General features: G+C 38.7%; 1 protein-coding gene across 1 annotated transcript; it reads right to left on the bottom strand.

Moving 5' to 3' along the window:
• Window positions 1-3540: 3540 nt before the first annotated feature.
• slc35g2 (solute carrier family 35 member G2) lies at window positions 3541-8091 on the bottom strand. Its single transcript, XM_003218376.4, has 2 exons — window positions 7751-8091; window positions 3541-5917 (listed from the first exon to the last, which is right to left on the bottom strand). Exon 2 carries the CDS (start codon window positions 5897-5899, stop codon window positions 4667-4669), a length of 1233 nt encoding a protein of 410 aa, XP_003218424.1. The 5' UTR covers window positions 5900-5917; window positions 7751-8091; the 3' UTR covers window positions 3541-4666.
• Window positions 8092-10717: the final 2626 nt, after the last annotated feature.

Below are 10717 nucleotides of genomic sequence, written 5' to 3'. Positions count from 1 at the left end.
GTTTTCTTAGCAAGGTTTGTTCAGAGGAGGTTGCTTTTTGCTTCCCTCTGAAACAGAGCCCTTCCACACAGCCATATAACCCAGAATATCAAGGCAGAATGACCCACAATATCTGCTTTGAACTGAAATATCTGAGTCCACACTGCCATATATCCCAATTCAAAGCAGATAATGTGGGATTTTATTCAGCTGTATGGAAGGGGCCTGAGATAGTGTGACTTACCCATGCCACCCAGTGGGTTTCTGTGGCTGAACAGGGATTTGAACCTTGGTCTCTAGAGCCCCGGTGGCGAAGTGCGTTAAAGCACTGAGCTGGAGACCAAAAGGTCCCAGGTTCAAACCCCGTGAGCGGCGTGAGCGGCCGCTGTTAGCTCCAGCTCCTGCCAACCTAGCAGTTCGAAAACTTGCCTATGTGAGTAGATCAATAGGTACCGCTCCAGCGGGAAGGTAACGGCGCTCCATGCAATCATGTCTACGGACAACGCCAGCTCTTCAGCTTAGAAATGGTGATGAGCACCAACCCCCAGAGTCAGACATGACTGGACTTAACGTCAGGGGAAACCTTTACCTTTACTTCTAGAGCCCTACCCCAACACTGAAATCGCTAGTTCATTCCTGACTTGAAGCTCACTAGTGTAGTGTATTGCATATGGAGAGAAAAAATACACATTGCACACTAGAATAAATGTGCTATTTATGGGCCAGTAGGGAATGAGAGCCCGCTGAGCTACTGAACCTGCTGACTGAAAGGTTGCTGGTTCGAATCCAGGGAATGAGGTGAGCTCCCGTTGTTAGCCCCAGCTTATGCCAATCTGGCAGTTCGAAAACATGCAAATGTGAGTAGATCAATAGGTACCACTCCAGCAGGAAGGTAATGGCGCTCCATGCAGTCATGCCAGCCACATGACTTTGGAGGTGTCTACGGACAATGCCAGCTCTTCAGCTTAGAAATGGAGATGAGCACCAACCTCCAGAGTCGGACTTGTCTAGACTTAATGTCGGATTAAAACCTTTACCTTTACCTAGGGAATGAGAATCCAAAAGCTTTCAATAATCTACCCAGGGCTCCGTTTAAGGTATCAGTTTGTTGTGACATCCAGTGAATGGAAATTAATTTTAAAAGTTTCATCCTCAGAGTTCAGACCAAACTGCTGATAGAAAACAATTGTTTGTATCTAGTTTGACTTTGAATCTACTATGTCACAATGAATATCTAAAGTGTACGTGCCCTCTTCCAGTCTGTTTTTGTTAATGCCTTGTTATTTACACTAGGGAATATGGTAGTTTACCAAATGACTCATCCTGGCTGCTTCTAGCAAGACTCCAAAACTGAGGATCAGCTCTTTTACTATACATTTCAAGTGGAGGGAAGCTCTGCCTGATCTGAAGAAATTAAGGATAACACCAAAAACAACTCACTACTTATAATTGGGCATTTGTATACCAGTCAAGATATATAATATTATATTTTTGGCTACAATAAACAGTAAAGAAAGATGGTAGACCAGTCATTCCAGGAATTCTTCAGTAGTTTAGTTTCAGTATGGACACTCAGGCCCCTTCTACAATGCCATATAAAATCCATATTATTTGCTTTGAACTGGATTATATGGCATTATAGACTCATATAATCCAGTTAAAACAGATAGTGTGGATTATCTGCTTTGATAATTGGACAATGGTATATGGCAGTGTAGAAGGGACCTTAGTTATATCCCAACATATTGGGGAACTGAGTTCATGTGTTAAAAGAGATTATGTTGGTCCTCCTGGATTTCTTTTAACAGCTTTCTGTACCTTCAGTCCTGTTGATATTGTTTTAGAACAAATTATTAGACAGAGGTTGCTACCATGAGTTGATGGTCCAATCCTACTTTATTAAAAAGTTTTCAAAATGTAGTACCAAAAGACTGTTCCTTTTTCCAGACACACGCCTGTCTTCCTTTGCTGTTTAACACTGATTGCAGGAGCCCCCGGTGGCCAAGGGGATAAAAGCCTCGTAACTTGAAGGTTGGGTTGCTGACCTGAAAGCTGCCAGGTTCGAATCCCACCTGGGGAGAGTGCGGATGAGCTCCCTCTATCAGCTCCAACTCCATGCGGGGACATGAGAGAAGCCTCCCACAAGGATGGTAAAACATCAAAAACATCCGGGCGTCCCCTGGGCAACGTCCTTGCAGACGGCCAATTTTCTCACTCCAGAAGCAACTCCGGTTGCTCCTGACACGGAAAAAAAAAATACTGATTGCAAACTATATCTGGAGGGAGTTTACAGCTTTGGAGTGGTATGCTATGATTATGGGGAGGGCATCCAGATCTAAAATGGTGCAATTTCTTTTGGATTCCTGATTAAGTTCAGCAACAAGTTGCATGACAAGTAGATCAGTTTGTGATTGGTAGTATTAAATCCAGTGCAATGACATAGTGTGTTTTATAGGTAGAACCATGTGTCTCTCTACAAAAATCAGAACTATAGGTGAACTGTGTTATGGGACCATGGACATTGGGGCTATGTTTAGGATAGTATTTTTTAAGCTTTGGTTAATTTGTTAGTGACATGCTTTGCCACCCAATATATTTACTGAACACCATGAGGCGTGTCTCCCATTCAATCTGTTCTAATAAATGTACGGGAATGCTCTTGAAAATTATATAAAAGTATAGTTGCTTCAAAACACGTGCTGCAAGTCACACAATCACCTCAGCAAGTGCGAGTCAATAAGTGGCAGGCTAAAACCCAGAACGTCAACCAATGGCTGAGGCCGGATGAAAAACTCCCTCCTGGGCATACAGAACACTGGGCAACTTGGAAGGTGCGGAACAGACTGTGCTTTGGCACCACGAGATGCAGAGCCAACCTTAAGAAATGGGGCTACAAAGTGGAGTCCATAACATGCGAGTGTGGAAAAGAGCAAACCACAGACCACTTACTATAATGCAGTCTGTGCCCTGACACATGCACAATGGAGGACCTCACAGAGACACCAGAGGCACTCCTAAATGGCCAGCTTCTAGTCAAAGGAAATTAGGTATAATGCAAAGTTTTTGTTTGTGGTTTTCCTATACATTCTGTTCTCAATTTGCTTCTGACACAATAAATACATTCAAAACACATGTAACGTTTGGCATTAAATGTAAGTATCATATAATACCTGTTCCATTATGAGCTGTACCAGTTGACAATTTGTTTTCCAGACATATTGTAAATGTTAGCAAATTTGTTTGAAAAAGGGATTGGCAGATGGTTCTGCCTATAAAAAGCACTACTATTGTTACACTGGCTTGTCTGGAAAACTGGCAACTGGAACAGCTCATACATACATTGTCTGGGCCCATGATACCCACTGGACTAGTATATGTACCATGGGACTGCCATGCATTCGATTCTCCATGTGCATCTTCAAGAAAAACAGCTCTGGAGACCTGAGAAAGTTTCAGCTTTGGTTTTTAGCCTGCATTGAATGTGTATGTAGAGGAGTGAGGAGAGGAACTTTCCAAAGTTCAGCCGGTAAAATGTTAGATCCAATGCCATGCAAAAAAGAATAATGTTGGAAATAATATTTAATATTAAAAATATTTAAAATTTACATTCTTTATAAGTCAGACCACTACCATTTCAAGGGTGCATCTTATCTCTGTAGATGGCACTTCAACAGAATTGATATTGACTTCAGTCCACATAGGTAAGTATAAATACAGGGAGGAATGTACTTTTCAAAGAGGCATGTGGCTATTGTTTGTTTCTACTGCCTTCTGATTAGATTAGGACTTGGAATGTTTGAAAATAACTAGAAACAGCAATCATTAATATATGTATTCCTTCTGAGAGGAAAAGTAGTGAAGGTCTTGAGGTTTAAAAAGTCTGTATCAGAACTGTGCAACAGATATAAAATATGAGTATGCTTATTATTGTAAGTATACACGTTAAAATTCACTCTTATAAACTAACAGGTACTACAAACAAATAGGATGCATGGTTTCCATGAACAATCATTCTTCTCATTTAGAGTTCATGTTAATTTGCAGAGGTCCTTTCTGCAGTTACAAACTTCTACAGAGAGCCTTTAGGAAACCCACAAGTTGATGGGTCAAGTATCCATCTGTCCATTCCACAAAGCTTTGATCACAGGAGGAACTGCTACGTAGATATTCCTGGTGAGATCTGTTGGAGTCATCCATGCACCAAGCACCCTAGATAGTACAACTACAAACTTTGTAGAGACATCTAGGTCAGAGTGGATCCTCTCAGCAAAAAGTTAAAGTACTCTGCTTGTCGTAATTTCCTTCTATAGGCTGCCTTTCCATAAACCCTGCAAAAGACTACTCCAAACAGATGGACAGCAAATCTGATATAGGAACTTTCTTAGGATGATGCCTATTAAAATGCAGTAAGATAGCTCTTACACATAATCGTCTATATTGGGTATTGGCACTTACTGTACACTACATACAAATAAAATATTACTTTCATCGTTTTATATTTTAAAACAATTCTCACATATAGGTTCTAGAACAGATATTTCTGGTGTATTGAGCTGTACTGAGGCAGATTTTACCTCCTATTTTAGAACAAGAAATGGCAGTATTCTATTAACAATACCATACAAAAGACATACCTAAAATTATATTAGTTATATGTGGCAGTAAACAGAACAGAACCATTTTGCATTCATTTAATGGAAGAATCCAGGATCTCCTGATAATCATGCTTTTGCTTCCAGGAGAGTTTATACCATGCAAGGAAGAAGACACTAATGATGATGATAGCTCCTCCAATCAGATCATAAATGCTGGGGAAGATCCGCAACACAAGAAGCTGAAGGATCATGGCTATCACAATCTCCAGATGCTGCACTGTGCTGACCAAGGCTGGATGGAATTTGCTCAAAGCATAATAAACACCCAGAAAAGCCACTGTGGAACATATACAGATACCTAGAAGATAGCTCCAGCTCTCTCCATTCAGTGGAATTATTGGCTCTTGAAGGAAAAACATAGTGGAGACTCCCCATACTGTTCCAGTCCAACCAAAAGTGAAAAGTGCTGTCCACATGCTCACATCATCCTTAATGGACCTGTACACTATCATGGAGAGGGCTGTGGTTAAGCCTGCCATAACTGTCATGGTATAACCAAAGGCCTCCTTCCAAATATTTAAGAGAGAGTTTTCTTCATCAACAATATTGGGGATCATGACCAGACAAACACCAACAATGCTGCCAGCCACAGTAATGACATCGACATAAGCCATTCGTTCATCTACTAGTAAAAATGCCAAAATGGCACTGAAGACTGTAGTGGTAGCTCTCCACATAGTCGTCCCGTTGCTTGGGGGTACTATTGCAAAGGAGGTGTAAGCACAGGTAATTGATATAACATTGCACACTCCATAGAAGAATAGCCGTAGGCGGTGGCCCTTTGGTCCAAAGGGGTCCTCATGGTAGTAGCACACGACTAAGACAGAAAACACTTGTAAAACAGAACGAATGAAGATCAGTTCTAGAGATGGCACTTTGGAACGATCAGAAGCAAGTCTAGTGATTAGGGCCACGCAACCATGAGCCAAAGCAGATCCTAAAAGAATAGCCCAAGTCTTTCTGGACTGAAAAATGCTTCCATCAACAAAAGCCTGGCCTTGTCCACTCTTGTGGCTCTCTGGCTTTTGTTCTGTCTGTGATGGGATGTCAATAGTCCCAAAGAAGGACCTTCCTTTCCGCCGACCATCACTTAGCAGTCTTCTCTTTGGATTATCTTCTACAAAAGTCTCATTTTCTTCGTTAATTTCTTCGTATTCCAGTTCTCCAGGCTGTGGATAGTGAGATGTATATTTCACTGTCACTGTGTTGGGATGAATTTTCACGCGTTTCTTCACGGGGTATTGTTTGGAAGGTGAAGTATCCATTTCTATAGATAACCAGAGCTGATCAGAAAGAAAAAAATATATAAATAATTCAGCAGTGATAAAGATGTTGAGATTATAAATCTGGTCTATCAAAAATATTGGAGTACTGTAATCTTAAACTCAATCTTAATGGGTTGTTTGTATTGCTGGTAAACTGAAATTACTTTGAGAGGAATCCAAATCTGAATATCAATGACAATGACAGAAAATCAGTGGTGGTATATTATTATTCTATGCTAATACATTTGCTATTGTTAGTTATTTTAAAATGCTTGATATTTACCTCTTTTGGAACACTTGTACAGTTCTCCCTATGTTTTAAATTAAATGCAATTAAAGATCACAAAGTGCTCCTCTAATCTAATAGAATATTAAAAGATGCCTTCTTAAACAGAGTGTAACAATTTATGATGTCTACATGCCACAACCAGATTTGTTGTGTCACTGAAGATATTTCAACTAAGAATTTTAGCCCTGGAGATATGCATAAATGTACTTAAGATGGGCACAAAGCAGCATGTCTGAATATTATATAGCTCCCACTGGTGTTGCCTGAGTATGCCACACGTAAGGACATAAGAAGACCTCTTGGGATCTTTCTAAATGCATAAAATTTCATCACATCACATCAAATTTCTATCTAATTCAGTATCTGAATTAGTTATTTAATAACTAACCACATGTTGGTATTAGGTTTAAGATATTTTCCTTGGAAGTCCCACGGCTAGGGCTTGAAGATAACAGCACTTTCTCTCTGCTGTATTTCCGTAACTGTTTTTCATACCGTAATCATTATGCCCTTGATATTACATAGTAGTAACATGCAGTCCACATTGCTAATATTGATAAGTTACACATCTTAAAAGATGTGCTCTAAGAATATTTATTTCCTGTGTCACTGGTATTCTCTAATACTGCGAGTGCTTGTGCCATTGCTAATTTAACTCTATTTGCAGTGGCTGGAAATCTATAGGATTTGACATATACAAATAATTCACAGTTCTGGTTCCTCTCCATCTGTTTCTGTGCCATTAAACAAATGTACTGACAGCAACATATGGTGATTTTGGAATGTGCTGGTAGGTCGGTATGTTATTCTGGATCAATTTGAAATCGTCTTACAATCCTACACATTATGATATTGCAAATGTACAATTGCTAGCATGTTTTTTATCTTCTCCCCCTTCCCAGGCATAGCACTCCATAAGCACAGGCCTAAAATATGCAAGACCAATGACATTTGAAAGACCAATAATTATTTTGTTTTGTTATTGGGAAACATTGTAGCATTGCTTTTAATCAAAATAGTTTAGATGTCAATTTTAATATTGTTTTCTTATGCCAATATAGATTAATCTCAGTTCTTTAGCCTGTTTCTTGACCTTACTTCCACCTCCCAGACTGTACAGTCTATACATGTACGTATGTCATGAAACACATCATTTTATAATTTAAATATAGAAAACATAAAGGTCTTAGAATATAGGACAATGGGAATGCCAAATAAAAGAACACTGAAATATCGAAGAGAGAGATGCTATTGAAAGGTTTAGCATCATGGATCCTCTGCAAAGCAGAGTAAAGAAGTATTATGTCTAATATATATGGCAGACTCTTTGGGTGTACAATTGGCAAATTACTGCAGTGCTATTGAATCTGAGCCACTCAAAGTTGCTCTGTAACGTTTTCCTGGAGAATCCAGGCATGGTTTGAAGATATCACAGCTTGAAAGTCGCATGCCTCCAACAGTGTGATATGTAGCATTTTTGTGAATGGAAGCAGTTTTTGCTCAAATAGACAGTTGTGATGAATTTGTATACGCAAGAAGAAAAACAAATAAATAACACTTACCTCTCCCTTAGAAGATGTCAAATAAGTAACCCCTCAAAAATATACCAAGGCCAGGAGATGTTATAGAGAAGTCTGCTCTTCAGTGTTCAGCACTGTATCCATCCCTGTCGTTCAAATAAAACAGGCAGAAATGAGGATAGCTCCCTATGAACCCAAAGATCCCGGGAAACCAGAAATAGAGAGCAAAGTGTTGTCAGTTTAGGGTAGGTGGAGGAGAAATAACGCAGATTTTCTTTTCCTGTCCTCTTTGCTGTCAGCACATAGAGGCACTAGAGAGGAGAGGGAGGCTACAGCTAAAGCATAAAATGCAGGGAACAGACCAGAAAAATAGGGAGCATGCTCAGTAGAGCTCAAGGGCATTTGACAGCACAGCACCATCAGTACAAACTGTGGAGTGAGATAAATACTGTTCTTGCTACTGTTCCTGATGGTGAGGCATATGTTTTAAATGACACATTACTCCCTAACTGCCTTGGATTTAGCATTTAGCTTCAAGACTTGCAATGATAAAAAGCAAAATAAACAAAATAATTGATGACATGACAAATAATTTGAAAAACATGCACGATCTCAACATTTAACTTTCCCTTCTTTAGCAGTGATATTTAATTTGCTTCCTATAAGAAGAGTGAATCTTTTTATAATAATCATCACCATCACCATATGTACTCAAATTTAATGCCAAATTACATCATGAAATTTAGGCATTCGATTTGGGTAAATACAGTATTATTAAATGTATTTATATTAAATTTTTCTCTCTAAAAGATACTCAAACCAGTGAACAGTGGTAAAAAAATACTACATGCAATTTAAAATCTAAAGACTATAAGCATAAGAATAGAATTAAATCTAGTACTATTTAAAAAAGGAATAATTCGAACTGGGTTGCTGTGAGTTTTTTGGGCTGTATGGCCATGTTCCAGAAGCATTCTCTCCTGACGTTTCACCCACATTTACGGCAGGCATCCTCAGAGGTTGTGAGGTCTATTGGAAACTAGGCAAGTGGGGTTTATATATCTGTGGGTGGGAGAAAGAACTCTTGTCTGTTTGAGGCAATTGTGAATGTTGCAATTGGCTAGCTTGATTAGCATTGAATAGCTTTGCAGCTTCAAAGTCTGGCTGCTTCCTGCCTGGGGAAATCCTTTGTTGGGAGGTGTTAGCTGGCGATGATTGTTTCATGTCTGGGATTCCCCTGTTTTTCGAGTGGTGTTCTTTATTTACTGTCCTGATTTAAATTTTTAAAAAATACTGGTAGCCAGATTTTGTTCACTTTCATGGTTTCCTCCTTTCTGTTGAAATTGTCCACATGCTTGTTGATTTCAATGGCTTTTCTGTGTAGTCTGACATGGTGGTTGTTAGAGTGGTTCAGAATTTCTGTGTTGTCAAAATCTTTTTACCATCTTTTTATCATTATCACCATCATCATCATCACCACCACCACCACCACATTTACTCAAATGTAATGCCAAATTACATCATGAAAATTAGAATGTACACTAGATTCGGGTAAATACAGTATTACAGTAGAGTCTCACTTATCCAAGCTAAACGGGCCGGCAGAAGCTTGGATAAGCGAATATCTTGGATAATAAGGAGGGATTAAGGAAAAGCCTATTAAACATCAAATTAGGTTATGATTTTACAAATTAAGCACCAAAACTTCATGTTATACAACAAATTTGACAGAAAAAGTAGTTCAATACGCAGTAATGTTATGTTGTAATTACTGTATTTACGAATTTAGCACCAAAATATCACGATATATTGAGAACACTGACTACAAAAATGGCTTGGATAATCCAGCGGCTTGAATAAGTGAGGCTTGGATTAGTGAGACTCTACTGTATTACATTTATTTATATTTCACTTTTTTCTCTAAAAGAGATTCAAAGCAGTGAGCAGTAGTAAAAACAATACAACATGCAGTTTAAAATCTAATGACTATAAACATTAGAACAGAATTAAACCTAGTATTATTTAAAAATTAATAATTAGAACCATTTAAATAAGAATATTTTAGGCAATGAGTTAAAATCCCCTCTTTAAGTTGCTTCTTATTTGAAGAGTGAAATCTTTTGTCATATTTTTAGGCCATTAATTAAATGCAACATACTGTACATTACATACATAATATTATACACGGTGAATGCCATAGAACACTTAGCATTCAAAGGGTGATAGCTGAAACAGCCTAAACTATAAATAAATGTGCTGACTAGCTAATTTTGTTACTAAATTTTTGAGTAGTTTCTTTTAATCCAGTCTGCTGGGTGATACAGATCAGGCCATAGTTTCACAGGCTAAAGAAAGACAGGAATGAAGAGGAACAGAAGTGGTGATCAAGACGTTTGGAAGCCAAACCCTATGAGGAATGGCTTAGGTCAGTGCTTTCCATCACTTTAGTTTTCCAGGCGTTTTGGACTCCATCTCCCAGAGTTCTCGGCTGTTAGCCAAGCTGGCTGGGGCTTCTGGGAACTGGAATCCAAAACAGCTGGAGGACCATAGGTTGGGAATTGGTTATGTTTAACTTGGAGCAAAGAAGGCTGAGAATGGATATGATAACCATGTTTAATAATGATAATAATAATAATAATCAGCAGCAGCAGCACATTGGGTGCCATGCCAAAAGATCTCAGCCGGCATTTGGAAACAATAGACATTGACAAAATTACGATCTGTCGACTGCAAAAGGCCACCCTACTGGGATCTGCACACATCATCCGAAAATACATCACACAGTTCTAAATGCTTGGGAAGTGTTCAACTTGTGAGTTTGTGATATGAAATCCAGCATAACTATCTTGTTTGTTGTGTCATACTATGTCATTGTGTCAATAATATAATAATAATAAATCTTTATTTATATCCCACGTCTCTCCCTCACGGGACCCAAAGCGGCTTACAACATAGTAAAATCACATAAACAACAATCAAGAGTACATCAACAATAAATATAAGCATAAT

The sequence above is a fragment of the Anolis carolinensis genome, chromosome 3 (genome assembly GCF_035594765.1).
Source record: "Anolis carolinensis isolate JA03-04 chromosome 3, rAnoCar3.1.pri, whole genome shotgun sequence".
In the NCBI taxonomy this organism is placed as follows: domain Eukaryota; kingdom Metazoa; phylum Chordata; class Lepidosauria; order Squamata; family Dactyloidae; genus Anolis; species Anolis carolinensis.
The sequence above is the reverse complement of the archived record's forward strand: the minus strand, read 5'-3'. Positions and strand labels throughout refer to the sequence as shown.